Genomic DNA, 20,151 nt, shown 5'->3' on the forward strand with positions numbered 1-20,151 from the left:
ACAAAAATATATGATATTTCAACGTCAATTTGATCGTTAAAGAGCACTTTTCGATTTAATTCCAACTCGTTGTTAATAAATTTATAAAGAGACCGTAGAAATATAACTTCTATCAAGTCGTAAGCTTATATAATAAGAAGCTTAAGTTAAAGCTAAGGCTTATATGAGTAAAAACTTATATATCCGCTACAATAATATTTCCTCCTGGTTATGGAGTAATATTACAAGTCGTCCAATAGTTTCGCAAAACAATATCCGGACGTTTTAAAGCGAAATTTTCCAATAAGAATAAAAATTTTATCTATTAATACGTATAAATAAAATGTCTCCATTCTGAAACTATTTCAGTAGAAAGTACAGTTATTTTAAAATGCACGCAACCAGGTAATTCCGCATCGTTTTAAGATTAGCCAATTCTAAACATTAAAGCAATCGTTATTGCTTTACGTAGCCGCGTTTGTAAAAATCTTTTGAAATCTGTCACTACAATCCTGTCTGCACAATCGAGATTATTGAGATGATTCTGGATAACTGACGCAATCAATTTTTACCGCTATGTATGAAAATAAAACACATTTATCACCGGGAATATTTGCGAAACGCGTCTTTATTATTGTACCATGATTTTGAATTTTAATTATGACTTACTAGATCTATTATTATTTCACAAAACTTTTTATTCTTATCCTTAATTCACAAGATCACAATTAACATATATATACAATTATTCTTCTTTCTTTAGTTCTATACTTAATATTAATCCATTGAATAAAGAAAATATTTTATGAATTGATCTTTGGATATTTCGGCGCCATTTCAAGAATTTTTTCTGAATAATCGTTGATTTTTTTAGATAATAATAGAGCTGATAATCTCCGAGAACAAAAGGCGCAATTGAGACCGTGATAATGTTTGCTTCGAGATAACTAGCGCGACTACTACGTGACTTTTACGTCGATTTTTACGTCTGTTGTTACTTATCTTAATCGAGTCTATACTTCCGCAATCAAAGAGAAGCCAGGGAAACATTTTTTAATCTCGTATCATAACTACGATGGCAACGTTACTCAAGAAATCGTGAATGCATTCTGTATAAAAATGTAATGTGTTTGTTCTCAATAAATCTCGATGGACTCAGCATATGGTAAACCTCGCACGATTCGGACATTCCGAGGGAGATGCGAGGCTAGTTTTCAGAGCAGGTATACTGGCAGACCCAAGTCTGTCTGTCTTGGCTCTTCGGGTTGGATCTTTGAAAAGCGTGTATTTTCAAATTTTGTTCTCAAAGACCAGAACTCTACCCACCCAAACACAGACCATCTCACACCGATACCTTACTACTACTAGCTCCACAAGTTCTTTCACGCATTCCTCCTCCATTTTCCTCTTTCTTCATTCTACATGCATATTCCTGACCATCACTGTGATGACTTTTTTTCTTAAAATACAAATTCGCTGCGTATGACTCATGTGTGAACGACAATTAGCACTCCGCTTTTAGAAATTCAATGGAAACAACAGAAATTTATACAACGTTCTTGATATATTTCTAAAAGATTCCCTTTTAAAAAACTTAATAAAAACAGAAGAGAAAATATTATATAAAACGATATAAATAAAATAATTTTTTTAATGTAACAAAATTATAGTGCTAAAAAGAGAAAATGAGAAACGTGGTTTTAGGCGCATAGCTATTTGTAGTAACCATATCACCGAAAGAACAGAAACACTCGAGACCTTTCGGTTCACTTCTTTAATGGCTTTGAAAATATTTGCCGGATGATTTTTATTTTATCGGACGATCTTTCACCATTTCTGCCGCATTAGTGAAATATTTTACCTTTACACGTTTAAAAAGGTTTAAAAGGTTTCGAGATCGACGACTCGAGAGAGACAGTCCAGTTTATGTGCATATAAGAGGAGAAAAACGAGACTTACCTATGCAGCTGTACGGGAGTGGACCTCGCAGGTACGTGCTGGTTATGCGAGGTCGGTGGTTGAGGCTGACCTCTGCCGGGGTTCGACGTCGCGAGCGAGTGGCCGTGGGACCCATGGGGGTGACCGTGGGGGTGGGAGTGTGGGTGCGGAGGAAGGGCGTGCGGGTGTGGATGATGATGGTGATGCAGATCTCCCCCCACTGGGCCCACAGGGCCCACCGGACCCCCCACCCCCAGTCCACTCACTACCTGAACTTGCTTGCCCACTGTCTCCATCACCCCTAGCGCATTGTGAACTGAAACAGATATATATAGATCATTCTGTAGGAAATAAAATACTTCCATCTTGAGGTGCAGGATTTTTCAATGATCGAAACGTGAAAGGAATAAGGAGAAATATTTGTAAAATTTTTAAGTAAAATAAAAATAAGAATTGAGAAAACAAAATTACGTAAAATTAAAACGAATTTAAATTGCATAATGTCGTATTTTCCTGATACGTCGACATTTCGATTGTCACACGACAAAAAATAAACAAAGAGGAAGACATTTCGAAGAAATTTCGTGCAGGTGTTGCAAATTTCGATAACGATTTAAATCAGCTCAATCATAACGGAGTTGACTTTAGAGTCTATCGGTAGACCATTATGATCCCTGTGACCATTAATAGCGGATCAATTATGGCGATACACACACGTCATTCGATATCGCTCAATTATCATCGACGTAGTTTTTCATATGTCCACTTAGTGTTGAATAGATTGAATGCATCAATAGCGACCAGTCATGACATTGCGGAAATGTACGCGGTCTGTTTATCGTGCCTTTCCTTTCGCAATGGCGAGGTATATCAATCGCAGGTAGAAATTAAAAGCAACACGAATGCGAGAAACGCGCATCGTGCAGTATGCAATTACAGTTACATTGAAAACGGGAAGTAGATCGAATTTCTTGCCGATTCACCTCGAGTCTTTGTAACGGCACAAAATACGCTTCTATTAACTCTTTACAAGAAGAATTAAGGATAATTTAGACGAGACGATCGATGCAAAGTTACATTACTACACCTATAAAAGAACATGATTTCTTTTTCAAAATCAAAACAAAAACGTAAAATTATGATCACTGCAAATTACGTCACTGTGTAATTAAAAGTTTGACAGAATTAGTTTAAATTTAACTAACATACGCAACGTCTGACTTTCTTCAGTTCTTAAAATTCTCAAACAGTTCAGCTCGAAGCGCTTTTGCAGGCACCGAGATATCCTGTATAATGTATATGTCAGCATGAATTGCACATTTATAGAAATTCTTCACTTCTCACATGGCTGGCATAAATGAACTTAGAGGCACACGGTAATACATATATTCATGTCGGATGGCTGGAGAGATGGTGGACGAATAAGTGCTGCATACGGATACGGCAAAATAAAATACGAATGTGTACAGGTTCCGCGCAATGCATAAATTTATACGTGGCTACATGTCTCCGTTAAAATATATCGAAAAATATTCTGTAACGTAAGACAGTGCTTCTCAAATTTTTGCAAGACACGTACCTTCAAATAAATTTCTCTGTTGTCAACTAAATTTGAATTTGCAAATTTTTAATATTTATGATGATTGATAACTAAAATCTTTTCGACAATAGAATTTATCAATAATACACTAAATTATTTTTATGAATATTTAATATAAACAAAAGTATGTAGTAGGAATTTATACACATGCTAGAAATAGATCTAGACAAAGCTAAATATTTTAAACCATTCAAAGAAGAAAGAAGGTCTATACATTGGTCGTAGCAATAATGTTTAATTAATTTATTATGACACATATATGTATTTTAAAATTTCTTTTAAGTGCTGTATTGTTTGAGAAATATAAAAATGGAACGTGTTTAATTTTAAAACTATCACATTTCGTGAAATATAAATAACCGAGTTAAAAGAAAAATGTTAATATCTTAATTTCAAATGGAGTAGAAATTTATTTTTAAAAATGTGCGACAGAGAAGAGCGATATAGAAAGAAAGTATGAAACATTTTATTGGTTCAGTTTACAGAGAATTAAAAAAAAAAATTAAGCTAAAGATAGTTGACTCTACGAATTTTTGTTACTACTAATTTTGATTGTATTTGCAAGAACTTTAAAGATATTTTATACATATTTTCAAGACGATAACAAAATTATGAAAAAAATTACAGATTATTTTAAATCACGTTTAAAAATAATATGACAAATTTAGTGACAGTTTACTATGTGAATCATAAGTTATTTTAATAAATAGTAGTATTTTTTTAATCTGTGCTCTAATAAAAATAAATGGAAATGTATTATATAAAATAAATAATAAAAATTTCAATTTTTAAATATAAGTACATGTATTCAAAATTATTTACGTAGAGTAGTATTTACATTGTGATGCACGAACTAGTTGTCTAGTATATAAATAAAATATTTGTTCTATATCTTTGCAACTAATCAGTGAATCGCAATGAAACTTTGTATAAATTATTTTAAATATTTTAAGTACTTACAAAAGAAAAATGTAAATTTTTTAAACATTTTTTAAAATTTTCATTTTTAACAATAAAAATAATAACGAATAAAATAAATTACAAAAATGTGTTGTTAAACAAAAATATAATCTTATTCACATAACTTTTATATGTATATAGTTTATTTAAAGAGTAAATATTAAACATACTTCCAAAAACTTTCTTTGCAGGGACTGTACGTCTAATATCTTTAAAATATACAAACTCCAGTTTCGCTTACAGATAAAAATATCATTTATATTAATTATGCACACACACACACACACAGGACATATTGGTGTATTTTTTTGCATGTAAATAACGATACAAAATATATTCCGTGCTATTAATGGAGGTTCATTCTGAAATATAATTTACTTGATTCATTTCTAAACAAATATTAAGATATTACACAGTGTGATAAAATAAAAGAGAAATTTTTCAAAACATAGAAAATTAATTAAATATCAACATAGAAAAATGCTAGATTAGCAACAATATCTATTAATTTTATATTCTTCACTCAAAATATCAAATAAAATTTCAATAGCTAAAATATAAAAAATAATTTATAATTCAAAGTAATTTATGAAAAAATAGATTTACATCTCACGTACATAATATGTATGCCGTCCATTTGGATTGATTTAGTAAAATAATACAAAATGATATTTCTACATTAATGCATTGTTTTAATTAAAAAAGTTCCTCTCTCTCTCTCTCTCTCTCTCTCTCTCTCTCTCTCTCTCTCTCTTTTTCCTTTAATTTTACGACAACGGTAATTTCAAATCCAAAACAGGTATCGACATGCAATTAAGATTAATGAGAGTACGAGGGAAGAATATAGTACCGGCATCATTCTATAGAAAGCGGTATAGAGTCATGGACTTTGCAACGTTATAGACCGTTGGTGGTGTGCCGTCTGCATATTCTACACCAGACAGCAAGCCGTCGTCACGCGAGCCCGCCGCGCCGCAATTCCGTAAAGAAAGGAAAAGTTCAGGACGCGCGATGTGCAATAGACGTCGGCGCGCTCACAGGCGCATTATAACGGCACTAATAGTAATCGATGTTGCGAGCGGAGCGACCAGAGGGAGAATCGCTCGCGAAAATGAATCGAGAGCAAATCAAATTCACGAGTGACACAAGTTTCGCGCAAATGGGAGCGGGCAATCGATGTAAACGTATAGTCGTGCGAATCGAACAACGTTGGAACAAGCTAAACCCATCACTGTACAAGTGAAATTACGGGGGAAATGTGTTCAATCGGTTGAAAATGTATTTAATCACTTCATCATCGAGAGCTCGAAATTTACAACCATTGCCTTCGATGTGCAATTTCACACGCCGAGAATTTTATTTATAATTTATTATTCGTTATACATGCACCGAGATCTATTGAAAAAGATTCATCATTTTCAATTTCCGCATTACGTGAAAATGCCACCCTATAATACATACTTTTCTTTTATTTCTTGCACTTTATACTTTGAATTTTTGCAGTGTATTGTACTCTTTTTGAGAAATATTATATCAATTATTATTTATATCTATATCAAAATTCGGAAAATGAAGTGCTTACCTCGGGAAAGAAATTATTTTTAAATGTTAATTACGTATATTATTATAAGAATAAAGAACTTTTAATTCAAACAACAATATCAAGAGTGTACAGGGCACTTAAGAGTCAAATATAAAGAGAAAATTATTTAAAACTCAAATCAGAAGTATATTTAATATAATATTCTATAAATAATTAAAAGTTCTATATACAATAAATTTCATTAAATGTTTCGGTCTCACGATTGAGCCATCTTCAGATGTGATAGTCGTATATGAACGGGTGAAGTTATATTGAATTAAACGCAGTCGAAGAAATAGATAAAATTATGAACATGTTAATGAAGACCAGAGAGATGATTTTGTAGAGAGACGGAAATTACTCGCAAAACGGCTGGATGACTGGTTGTTTAGAATTTCCCGATATTCTTTCTAACTGGCCATATATTTAAATTTCGCATGTCGAGAAGAAGCACGTCAATTGTTAAATCCTTCAGCGTCAATGTGTTAGTTTGTGATGAAACAAATACTAATATCGCAGTGGAAAATTTTGTCACACAAATATAAAATTAACATTGAGATATAGAGATAAAAATTCATATACCAAAAAATATTTAAAAAATGTTAAAAACGAGACCAATGTTAAGCATGTATGTTACTTTCTCGACAAACGAACACTGACTAAATTTTCCACTACAATATTAGTATTTGTTTCAAACAACCGGTCGTCCAGCCGTTTTGCGAGTAATTTCCGTCTCTCTACAAAATCATCTCTCTGGTCTTCATTAACATGTTCATAATTTTATTTATTTCCTCGACTGCGTTTAACCAATGTAACATCACCCGTTCTAGTTTGAGTTTTTATGTTTTACATAATTTTCTCTTTATATTTTACTCTTAAGTGCCCTGGACACTGTTGATATTATTGTTTTAATTAACGTCAAATAATTAAATATTATAAAGGATAACAGTAATAAAAGTTGAAGAAAAATAACCGTCTCTGAATTCGAGATCTCATTAACACAGTAAACGAGTCAGATACTGGGTGCCGGTGACAAGTAATCTCTCTCTCTCTCTCTCTTTCCGGGAGATGCGGGGTGCATTACGTCACGTCCACCGGCTATCAGAATGCTAGCACGCAGTAAAAGGGGGAACAGGGGGATCTTATAAGCCGGGCGTGCACCTGCTTTGTGCGCTAAACTAAAAATGACGTTCGGACGACGGTAACGCAGGGCAACCGGCTATTAAAGCGGAACTACTCGGCAAATGCGAATCTTCCTGCTCGAAACAAAGTTTCATGCGTATTTCTGTCGCGCATCACGAACCGACGTCTTTACCTTTCAATCAACGCACGCGCCATACTTTTCGTATTTCTGAAAGGCCTGGGGCCTTATTCTCGAAAAATATCGCGTACTCGGAAAATACTCGGAAAATCTATAATAAATGTAACACACATACATATATACGACAGCATTTTCATACATTTTCGTAAGCGATATTTTTTCGGAAGTACAGCCGCTGACCGTGTCTCGAACGGCAGAATGCGTATGTATGGTCGATGAAATTACAGAATTTGCCTTCGAATTCACGTCCGAAATTAAAACTCGCGGTTCATTCTCTGCCCGGTGGACAATTATTCGGACAGAACGTAATTCGCGTTGGAAGAATTTTCGTGTAACGAATGCGTCGACAAGAGAGAATCTTTTCCACCTTCGTTCCATATATCCCTTTTCGCTTTCTCTTTCCCTCCGCACCCCTCTCTCTCTCCCTCTCTCCGTTCCCCAGTCCCTTCGTTCGTTTCCATGCTTTCCCCTCCGTACATCGTCCCTTTCTAGCTCGTCGCTTCCCACTCTCGGCGTCTCCATCTCTTCGGCCGTCGCGTCGACCGTTTTGTACTGGAACGCACGCAGGATCGATATCTCAGAGTCCTATATAAAAGTCTATAAAAGCAAAGTGGAAATATGCGCGAGGGAGACGACCGTGACAAACGCGCGGAAATGGGGAAAAAATAAATTAATTAAGGGCGACGCCGCTGCACGTATCGGCGCTAGACGCCAGCGCGAGACCTGAGAGACCTGAGAGACCTGAGACCTATATCTCGTTTAGAGAGCCTCGTCGGAGAGAAAGCTACGGAACTTGGGAAGGAAAGAGCTCTCCGTGAGCTTGCCGTGGCAAAACCATCGCTGCTATATGCTAGGTATATCCCGTGCGAAAGCGACTCAACTTTGTCATCGTAACCGATCGCTCAATATTATGCCAAAAAAAAAACTCGTTTCTTATTAAATAACAAGACGTCCAAGTTGAAACATCAAATCTAAAATTATAATTTGAAAAAATAGCATTCCAATCGAATTCGAAAGAATTTCAATCAACGTGCGTTGATTTTGTAAAATTTTTTTATAAAACTACGGAAAGGATGATTTTGCTCGAGTATCTAGAAAATTTAGCTAAAATATACAGATCTGAAAATAATTTTGTTAGACTATCAAAATAATTAAACGTAGGAATTTCAAGTATGACGAGGAATGCTGCAAAAACTTTTGACATTCTTGCAACCAAGAGTTTAAGCATCCTAATTATTTAGATGGTTGAACAAAATTATTTTCAGATCTGTATCTAGCTAAACTTTTAGATACTTGAGCAAAACCATTCTTTCCGTGTATAATCTCGAATGTCCGAAAGTTTATCTGTGATTTATAGAGACGTTAAATTAAATTTAATTAAAAATTATACTATCGTTACAAACACAACGCATCATTAATCATCCGTGTTATATTAATTAAGATACGAAACGCGAATGTGTTATGTGACAACATTCATTTCTCAGCCTCCGACTGTATAAGATTCGTAATCATCGTATTCTCCAGTATAGACCTTCGGTTAACGCGATTCGCCACTCGAGCCTCTGAAAATTGTCGAGAGTTTACAATGCGTTTTACTAATCTAAAAATTACCGCCCGGCGGCGGGCGGACATGTGCCCTTCATTATATACCTCGATATACCCTTCCCTCGCTTCAACTTTCTCTAAAACCGTCTTGCCAGTCGGCGTCTGCGTCTCGTCTAACTGCACAAAGAAAGAAAGACAGAGAGGGAGAGGGAGAGGGAAAGAAGGAGACGCGAACCGTGCAGCTCGCACGGGCGGCCATCTTTCCTCACGCTTGGAAAAGAAGAACGACGGACTCGCCTGACGGAGTAACCAGCAGCGTGGAGTTTACGCACACCAACGCCAATGCACATTGCACACCGTGTAACGCAACGCTCACGCACACAATCAGGCTGACAACAAGCCGTTATACGTTATACCTGGAGAGGATCGAACACCCGCGCGCGGTCAAAACTTGAAAATTACCGGGCCATGTTTCGCAAGAAATGTCCTCGCGAGAAACAACCGCACCGAGAACAGATCTAGTCAAAATAATCAGAATTCTGGTTGCCTCAATCTACTAGAATTCTAAATAGATTTAGCTAGTTTCAATTAATCCAACCAGACATTCTTTTCAGTGCGTCTTCAATTTTTTAAAGAAATCTCGTAAAGGTTATTAAATTAAATATTGCTTCAAGATATATTAGCGTGTGTGTTGATTTTAATCTCTCTATAATTTAGTGGAGATGTTTCGTATTCCGTCGTGATGCTCGTCATAATTCGAAATATTGAGAAATATTGCTTGCGATAATTATAGCGGCGTATTAACGTGACTTTCCGGAGTAATCGGAAAGTATGATGTCCCATTAACCTGACACTGCCTTTCCGGTCATTCTAGACTACGTACTTTAATAAGCAAGACAGATACCGGCGAAATATCGTTAACGTGGATACGAAATGTCGCTAGAAGAAGAATGACGTTATTAACGGCGCGTTCCGCCGGTCTCGCCGAAGCTCGTGAATACATTCAGCCTTGGATATTTTCATACGCTAGACCGCTCGCGCGAACGCGCCCGCGAGCTGCAACTAAATTACGGTAATTGCAAACTTTCTCATTGACGCGTACACGTCACGCGTGTATTCCACGCACGCACGCACGCACGTTGCGCCCCCGACGGCGTTGCGGTAATTAATGCCACAACAGACCGATGGTCCTCAAGAAACGCAGGTGTATCCACCACGGTGTAGCGATCAACGGTTAATTTCGCCTCCCGCGTTTGTGTTTATATTTGTGAGATTCAAAAACGAGAAGAGCAGGTTCGGTATCATTACGTACACATCTTCATTTCTTATATTAAAAAATAAGTTTGAGCCGTGACGCTGTGGATGGTGGAAATAATTTTTGGAGGATATCAACGTAAACCAAAGGTGACAGGATAAGTGAAGGCGATTCAGATTTACTTAATACCGTAAGAGTTACATTCGGCAATGATACGTAAGCGACATATTTGCAACTACATGTTTGTGTAAATTGACTTATTCTATCTAGAGATAAAGAGGATGACCGACCGATATGAAGGTTGAAAAGTCTGGTTTTATCATTGTTAAAGAATACGAAACTTTGCGTTGGCTCACACGCGCTTCGTCTTATTGTTATTAGAAATAATTTTCTTTAACGTGGTTACGATGGCAACGAGCATAACAGTGTTGTACAGTAAGGCAAACTCTATCGTCTCTTACGAATATTTTTTTTATTTACTTCGTTTGCGACGCGTCCCAAATCCACGACGTTATTTTTCATGTCCGATACTTTATGTGGATTTAACTCAAACTTGGAAATTCCAAAGTTCAACTAAACCTGGACCCGAGGCTAAGTTTATACCTATCGATCTCGCATTAACAATGCGAGAAGAAGAAACGGAACGTTGGTAAAAGGATTATGTTGAGGCTTACAAATGCATCCCTTTCCTTCTATCGATATTTTACTATTTTCCCCTGGTCGCCCGCACGTTTGGTTCGATTGAAAGTTGAACGGGAGGAAGGAACGTGAAACTTGGCGACTGTTTTCAAACTATTATGGATTAACCGCATTTTACATTGGGTCACGCCACCAACGGTAGTAACGGCAGTAACGGCAGTCACACGAGCCAGCGAGAGAGAAAAGAAAGAAGGCAGAAGGAAGAAGAAAAAAAAAATGGAAGAAAAAGTGACTCACCGGTAATGACGTCAGCCGTGGAAAGCGAACCGGATCTGAAGTTTTCCCGCGGCAGACGGCGCGGGCGGTCGATCCACCGGCACCGGCGCGGCGATTCGATTCACCGGCCCGGCCTGGCCGGGCGGGGACGACGTCGACGACGATTCTTCTTCCGTGTAGCAATTACGAGGCACACACGCGCGCCCGTACACATATGGTACACACACACGCGGGGCGGCGCGTATCCTATTTAGAAAATTCGATCGGCCGATCGATCCGTGAAATCCGCGACGCCGCTTCGTCACTCCACAGCATACTTGGGTGTAGGCGAGCGTGCGCGCGCGCGCTCGCTCGCGGAGAAAATTCCTCTTCTTTCCTATCTCTTTTCAGCTCACCTCCGTGCCACTTGTTTCCCTCCCTCCTTCCTCTTCTCCTTCTCCTCCTCCTCCTTCTTCTTCCTCTTCTTCTTCTTCCCGCTTTCTGCCTGTCGTCGCACTGCACCGCGCACTGTCGTCTCACCCGCACTGTCTCCACGTGCACTGTCACGCGGCACCGCACACACGCGTCGACACTGCCCGTAGAATCGCCGAAACTCACGTCTCTTCCTCTTCTTTCGCCGCCTCTTCTTCGTGTCGCCGCTTCCGCTGCGATCTCTGCAGGAAAGACGAGGTCATGGGAAACTTGCGAGTTAATCGCCGCCGAGAACGTAGACGAGAGACGACGATCAACGACGCTATTCGACGCTATTCGCAGGGAGAACTCACGCGCACGCGCCCGCGCCCGCGGTAAACTGCGGCTAACAGAGGGCTGCTCAAAAGCTGCAACTACAAAGCGACGCGCACTCGAAAAACCCCGAAAAACTTGGAAAAACGGACAAATATTTCCTATTTCGCCCTAGATATTTCGAGACATCTGCGCCTCGACTATTTTGTAAAATTCACACTTGCGAGATTATTTCTACCTAATCATGCGTATTTATCATTCTTATATTGTATTTCGCTGTGTCCGAGTTCGTAGGGTAACCGTCCGTTGTTTATGTTATTATGTCATGATTTATTTTTATCTAAATAAATTTGTAAGTCAGGAGAGTAAATTTGGACGCTGGCCACGGATGCCAAACAACTCTAATTACGAAGGGTTTCCTAGGTTAGTACACCTCGGTTACGCAATCAGAGTATTTCGAACCGCGCCACGTTTATCGTCGGCTTCATTTTACGGACGAAACGGACCAAGTAACCGCGACACGCGTTGTTTAATCGAAGAGCGTTGCACCGACCAACAGTCGCACATACGCGTGTCATCATACATATAGAAGACGCACGCACGCACGACGCGTGTCCGTCACGAATTGAAGATGCAAGTATATGATCCGCGCGCGCGTTATTAATATCGAATTATATGCCGATATAGCAAGTCTCAAGAAATAAATCCTCCAACACGAAACGTAACAGATTTTCAATCTAGATTTTTATATATAAACTTGAGCGGTTTAAAAATATTGGAAGCGTATATTGCAAATTTTCTATGTTTTATGCAGATGTTGCAGAGTTACAACACTATCGAAATCGCTATAAAAATCAAGTTCAATATTACGCTCCGATTGGCATTTTTACGTCGTACAGCGTATTTCCGATCTTTTGTTTGTATTTCGATCTAAACATACGTTCGTTCGTTTCTAACAATGTAGATAAACTTTAATCTCAGTTCAATTTATTTTTTATCTTTTTCTATAGTTCTAAGAATTAGAAAAAAATAAAGAGTAGGTCAAATCGAGATTGCAATTAATCTACATTGGTAGAGATGGATATTAAAAAAAAAATAATAATAATAATAAAGAGTAAATTGAACGAAAATAAAAATAAAAGTACATTGGTTACGCGCGAGAGACACGCCGCGCCGTCGCCTTCGAGCAGCCAGTCGTTTTAACCGACTGACCCTATCGACGGCGAGCGATTAGACTGAAGCGTAGTGCTCGACTTCCGGTTCAGCTGTTCGCACAAAGATCCGCATGTTTCTCCGACCCGCGTGCCTCGCGCCACAGTGTTTTGTTGCCCGTCGCTTGTTTCCGCTCGGTATGCTTCGTCCCGCTTCGTCCTACTCTCAGTTATCCCCACTTTCTCTCTCTCTCTCTTTCTCCTACCGTATCGCTCGCCCCACCTCGTTCCCCCGTTGGCGCTCAGAAGGTAGGCGCACCTCGTGCGCCCGAGAATTTCCTCATTGACCCGCGCGCTCCGTATTCCACCTGCGACTCGTCATCACCGTTATTAATATCGTACCCCGTTGCCGCCGCGCGGACCTCGTTATCGTTCCCACGGCGGGAATCGCGCTACCGTCGTCACCTCCGTTTTCATCGCCAGCGTTGTTGACGGTCGCATAAAACCCTCCTTCCGACAAAATTGGGCAAGGTGCAGCCGAATTAACGATCGGTAGATTTATCGGACAATTGCAAATTAACGATTAAGTAATTAGCATCATGCAATCATGATTAACAAGCAGCTACCTACGGCTTAAATAATCATTAATTACGACTTTTTAAGTAGGAAACACGCGAGTACATCAGTAATTACAATTGGATTGAAAGGTTGACGTGACATTTAAAAAATAACGAGACTACTCGGTAAACTAGCGCGGTATCTTGCGTTTGATAATCAATAGGAAATTATGATTAAAGAATTTTACGTCAATCAATCGCAACGCAGACAAGTTAAACACGACTGTCAATAGTGTCAATAGTGTCATTCGTATGTTTCACACGATAACAACAATTTCAATAAATTCGTTCGTTCCGGTTACATGTAAATATATTCTCTCGAATGTTCCATTTTATGATGACGTATCATACGATGTTTTGCATACTGCTCTGATATTTGATATTTATTTTGTACGTTTCATTCACAAACTCACAAGAGGAAAGGGAAAGAAAAAAAGAGAAACTGGAAAATCCTGAAAAACATTCGCGAAAGAGTTGGAAAAAAACTGCAAGGAGGACAACGCTCTCTCGATCTCGTGCGACGAGATCACAACGAATGATCCCTTTCTCCTTCCTTCCCCTTTTACGCGGTCAGACACGACTCTCCCGATACCCTTCGCGTGCCGCCGCCGCCGCCACCGCCTCCTCGTTTGCTTCTCCTCGTCGTCGTTTCCATCCGACACGTTGCGTCGAGTACCGACCCCAGTGCCCGAGAATTCTCCTCTTTCGACAGGCACCCGGTGACCGGAGCAGCGATTCTCCTGTGAAACAAAATATATCTCTCATTAAAATATATTTCAACGATGCTAATCAACAACCAGTGATTAACGGCGGATTAATTATTCCGGGAAATGAAATCGCTATAATATATGCGTATTTCTCTCTCTCTCTCTCTCAATTCAAATTTTTACTCCAGAATATCCTACTCCGTAAAATTATTATTCCGATCGAATTATTCAAATCCTCGACATTTTCTTTTTCTAAAATCATTGCAGATTGCAGAAAATCAACGCAGAAATGGAATCGCAAATTAGAATTAATCGTACAAGGGGTGAATGAGAGAAAATAAAAATAAATTGCTTGAAAATAAAAATAAATGCGTCTAGCGTCTGGACACCATGGTGCACAACCGTACAATATAAGCGAGTGACAAAGAAATTTAAAAGAATTCGCTTAGTTAATTACGAGCAGTATTAGAATGATGCTTTCATTGACTATTCGGTTTCCACTTCTTTTTCTCGGATATACTAGTAGAAACTAATTACGTTACAGACTCGGCGGTGGGCACGATAGGAGGTCACGCGATAACGAACGAAACACTTGTAACTTCACAGAATATTCTATGTTTCGGTCTCTCTCTATTTTCCGCGTAATCGACGGCAATTACGTTCCGTGTATTTCCATGTATTCTAACCATAAATGAGGATGAATTAACACGCAAATGAGTGATTGAACGTAAACCGGTATAGTGGAAAAAAGAAAAAAAAACAAAGATGCGCGTTGTTAGCATCGATTTTGTACGTCATTTATCATTATCTGTGAGGTTGATAAAGGCGGACTGAAAACACCAGATGTGTGGTAGAAAGAAATTACGGTTGCATCAAGTTTAGGATAAGTGTTCAATAATAACCGGTTATTGACCCGCTATTATATGCACGGTTTATAAATTCAAACAGCTATATAAAGTACAGAAGAAACATAATGTAAAGTACATGTAGATAAGTTCTAGAAATGAATGTACATCATCGAAATATAATGTAATATTATTCGGACATATAAAATATATGTGCTTGACAGTTTTGCGTATTTTCTAACAATTTTATATCCGTATCTATACAACATAACTCTGTAAATATAAATTCAAATACCCAATGCTTGAAGCAACTTTGAAAAATGTCAAGTTTCCGTGAGAAATTCTTACAACAAGGACATTGTTAAGAGTGAAGTTTTCGTTTAGAATTTCTCGCGTGAAAGTGCAAACTATAACCTGTACGATAAACAAAATTTGTAAATCTTGGTCGTGCAAGTCTATCGGCCCGGCGTCCGACGCGACGTAAAGAAACGTAATGTATTTCGCAGGAAATCCGCAGCAGCCGACGGAGATACGGCAATTACGGTCGGGATACGTGTACCAAGCACGCAATGGGGGCGATCGATCTCGCGCAGTGGGAAATACTGCGGGAGAAAGCATCTGACACGCGTTTGCGAATTGCGCCGCCCGCACCGCGGCCGCGGCCACGGCCGGTGCCGGTGCCATATCCAAGGAACCTGGGTCGATTCGCTGCTGTGTTGAATATGCAACAATAGCAAAAATGGCATCAGCTGTGCAGGACAGCTTACCATCGATCTTTTTGTTACGCGGCTCAAAACAACGGCAGTGCCGCCTCTCTCTGCGATCAAATAGAAATTGAAACTGAAACTATTTTGAAACGTTCGTCCAAAGATGGTAATCTTTAAAGTTGAAACTTTACCACGTTCAGAAGAAAGTTGAAGAGAAATTCAATTATGATCAAAATAAAATTTTAATATCATTCAAGCTTAATTTCAGCTTGAAATAATAATCATCGCACAGTTCACAGTTACTCTCATTTGGTTCAAACAACGGTACTTTATGTAACACTTTCAATTTGCTTAAATATGTAAGAACTTAACACGATACAAATCTGAAGATAATTTTGTTAGACCGTCAAAACTGATTGCTGGAATGTTTAAACTTTTTGCAATATTGTTCATCATGCTTGAAATTTCTACATAATTATTTTAATGGACAAAATTATTTTCAAATCTGTTCTCTAGTTAGATTTTTTAAATAGTTTAGCAAAATCGTTCTTTCCGTGCCGTGAAAGTGCAATATAATTTTCACTAGAGTGAGGAAATTCACGAGTGTGGAAATTAGTCGAGAAATCTCGTCGTGTGAGCAATACGAATGCAAGGATTTATGCATACGATACCAAAGAACAGACGATCTCTCGATAGCGTTAATCGCGAGCAAACGGAACGCGCGCGATCGAAAGTTTTCTCGAGACTTAATCGCACACCTCGTATTATTACGGCTCTCGCGCGGTATAAGTTGAGTCATCGCGTATAGTAGTGCACTAATGGTCGTCCACCTTGAGGATGTTTCCTTTAGGGTACCTTACGTGGCCAACTCCCCCACCTTGTTCGTCGCGAATACAACGCGATCGGTCTCGCGATACTCGCGCGTCGACTTACTATTCAGAGTATTCAGGCGGCAGGCAAAGAACAATGACGCAAGAATTGGGGCTCTCGCGCAATTCCGCGACACTTTCGCGAGAACGTCGAGAATCAACCTACAGAAGAGAAGCGACAAATTAATTTAAAGAATATCGCAAATAGAATCCTACCAGCATCGATGTTACTTTCTCCGGAAACGTCAATAATTGATTTGTAATATTTAGGAATTTCTAGTTCATTAGATCAATAAAAGACTCTTGCATTAAAGAGAAAATAACTTGACGAGTTGTTTATATTTAACATAGAGACTGCACATCTGCGCACTTTCTCTATTCGCTATTATCTCTTCCAAGGGGTCCATATATAGATAATATTAGAGACATAATATAAATAGCTAAAATAAATTAGTGCGTATATTCTCACTGACCATTTATTTTGCTACGGTCGAAGGTAAAGTACGAGCGCTAAGAATACTCGGTGGTATCGAGAGAAGACGGAGTGTACTTGAATAATACGCGTTTCACACATAAGTGGTGCGCTAGGCGTACGTGTGTGTGTGTGTGTGTGTGTGCGCGCAAAGCTCTTTCGCAGTGACGCAGCCGGACTGGAGGACATCTTATTGGCCGGCTAACGTAAACACGCGTATAAGCACACCCCTTGTCCCCTTACATCATAGAGTCGAGATATCTTTTCCGATCCGATCCGATCCCCCTTCCTCCAGTCCATCCTTCTCCCCCTTCCCCCCCTCCGTAACCACTCCCGCCCTCGCATCTAGCTTCACCCATTCACCGCCGCGCCGGTGCGCAGGGTCTCGCATCTCTTTCACCCCACTCCTATCGCCACCGCGCTCTTCTCTAACCCCCTCTTGCCCCTCGCCGACCGTTCGCGAAGCCCGAGAACCCAGCGCAGGCCGCAGCGAGGACTGCGACGAGCGACGAGTATTCCGCAGCGCGCGACTCAGAGTCTCCTCCCTATGTGCACTCTCTGCACAAACAACTCGCCACACGCATGCGAGTTCCACTTCACGGCAGTGCTGCACGAAGGAAGAGGAAAAAGAGCTCATTTCGTACAATGACGATGATGACGAAGAGGATAAAAACGGTTATCGCGCGGCGTGTAACCCTCGATTGGCTGACCTGACGGCTGACGGGGTGGTCCATCTTACGATTCGGACCTGTACGTCTGCTCTGGACGCGCGACTCCGAAATCGAGTCAGGAGGGAGGAGTCTGTAAATCGCGCGCGCATATATATATATATATATATATACATATATACAGGCTTCACGAAATATGTTAGCAAAGTTTCAAAGTTTCTTTTCTTCATAGAGATATCTACCTCGAATTTACTCCTCGATAAAAATAAGCCAAGTTATCGATGTTAAAAATACTTGGTATAAACAAGGTATCGATCGACTCGAGGAAGTATCGAAGCGTTTCTGCCTACGCGTACCTATATAACCATTCAACGTCTTTCGCGAGTGAATGCATTATATACCCGAGTATTTATACCGGATTGATTAAAGAATTTCAGAGTTGATAATAAGAAAATTAAAAAAAAGTAACGCAAATCACCCGACCAACTGTCGTCGGATCGCGCGTGAAAAACAATTCGCGGAAATCGACAGCTTAACGGGGAAACATATCTCGAGCATTCCAACGCACCGACATCCTTGACAGGAGCCTTGACTTTTCGGCGAAGCGGAGCGTGCGTTGGCGGGTTTCGTAAGCAACAGCCGTGCTCGCCCGCTTCCCTTCCCTTCCTTTCATCGGCGAGATATCTCGCACGTTCCTCTCGCATCTCTTTGCTACGCGCGCGTATGTACTCGTACACTTTCGCCCGACTACTCTTTTTCCGGACGGTATCGATTGTAGCGCGAGCGACGGACAGCGCGACGGCGAAAGTAGAGGCGATTCTATATCCGAGCGAAGCGGTGCGGCGCGCGTCAACCTCGCTGATATAACAATGAAAACCGTCAGCCCTTCCCTTCCCTCCCCTTCCCCATGCATGCTCACCCATCATGAATTTTCCCTCTTTAATTCGCCGTCGCGTTAAACTGCCGTCACAATTTTCTGTACCAAACATTCATCGCTCGTCTCGCGTAGCAAATCTCTAACTACTGAATGAAATGGAAGAATGACGAGACATACGAGGAGCGATGAAAAAATATACAAGAGTTATAATTCTCATAACGATAACGTTATATTATATAAAAAATTAGGTGCGACCATTACTATTGTAATTTATTTTATATTTTATCATTATTTCTGTCATTGTCAAATAGGTTACATATTCTTCTCTTTATTAGCTTAATCAAAATGTTTATTAAAAAAAATGTTAACGCACGTCTCGATACAATGAAAGAAAAGGGTAGAAAGATCGATATTTTATCAATGTGTCTAAACTGGAAACCGTCAAAGATACAGGAAGTTGCGGATTATTGCGCAATATTGCAGTCTGCGTCGTCTGCGATCGTATACTTAAACTTTTAGATCAGTTCCTCCAAGCATTGGGAATTCAATGATTTATTTTTCGATTTCGAAGAATAACCCTGTTTGAAACAATACTGTCCAAGACATGTAATTTTGGGCAATGGCTCTCGGTGTGTATCGGGCATTCGTACCTACAATATACGTACTTACTTTCCTTTTCTTAATGGAGAATGAAAAATAAGGAAGGCAAACGTCGAGACACACATTAAGTTTAAGCCTAGAATTACAAATCTTGGACAGCACTGACTTATGCAGTGGTGTAAACGCCACTTGATAACATTACTGATTTACGTGATCGCTCCCCGCTCAGATATATATTTAGAATCACATCGCGTCGTATAAAACACTGTGGCTGTGGAGAGAAAGTTCAGAAACGCCTGTCAAAGGATATTTTCGGATCATTATAGCGTGCATCGCCTATATCGTGCGCGCGCGCGCGCGACAGTTTACGCTTCATTTAAAAATGACGACACGAAGACGACGAAGACGGCCAAGACGAGGACGGTCGCGTTTAGTTGGTAGATATCGACTTTCTCAAAGCACGAGCTCGCGGTAGAGACGACGGTAAATCTCGCGGGGAAAGCAACCATTGGAAAAATTAAAGGTACCGTTCTCGCGTATTAGCAGAGTGGGAGCGCGCCAGGTGGCGGGGACAGGGCAGGGTAGAGCAGGGCTGAGGAGACGACGTGAAAAAAGCGGGACGCGCTCTTGCGCTACTTTAAACCCGGAACGGGCGAGTTTTGCCGCCGTTGCCGCTCTGCCATCGCGCAAGATACCTCTCCGCCGTTATCGATTAAAACGCCCCACCTGCTGGAGGTTATAAAAACCGAAAGGGCCGTTCCGCTTGCGTACTTTACTCTTACTGCACGCGTGTCCGTGAATGTGCCTGTGTGCGATTCGA

General features: G+C 39.9%; 1 protein-coding gene across 1 annotated transcript in view; it reads right to left on the reverse strand.

The window, feature by feature from the left end:
* The window catches only part of LOC108769380 (LIM domain-containing protein A), a 30,657-nt gene extending 16,441 nt beyond the window's left edge, over positions 1-14,216 (reverse strand). Inside the window, exons 1-3 of the mRNA XM_018520324.1 lie at positions 14,205-14,216; positions 11,117-11,522; positions 1,939-2,233 (exon numbers count right to left, since the gene is read on the reverse strand). Coding sequence (XP_018375826.1) covers positions 1,939-2,213 — 275 coding nt within the window. The 5' untranslated portion in view covers positions 2,214-2,233; positions 11,117-11,522; positions 14,205-14,216. The remainder of the gene's footprint in view (positions 1-1,938; positions 2,234-11,116; positions 11,523-14,204) is intronic.
* Positions 14,217-20,151: the final 5,935 nt, after the last annotated feature.

This window comes from Trachymyrmex cornetzi, unplaced genomic scaffold (assembly GCF_001594075.2).
Source record: "Trachymyrmex cornetzi isolate Tcor2-1 unplaced genomic scaffold, Tcor1.1 scaffold90, whole genome shotgun sequence".
Classification (NCBI taxonomy): domain Eukaryota; kingdom Metazoa; phylum Arthropoda; class Insecta; order Hymenoptera; family Formicidae; genus Trachymyrmex; species Trachymyrmex cornetzi.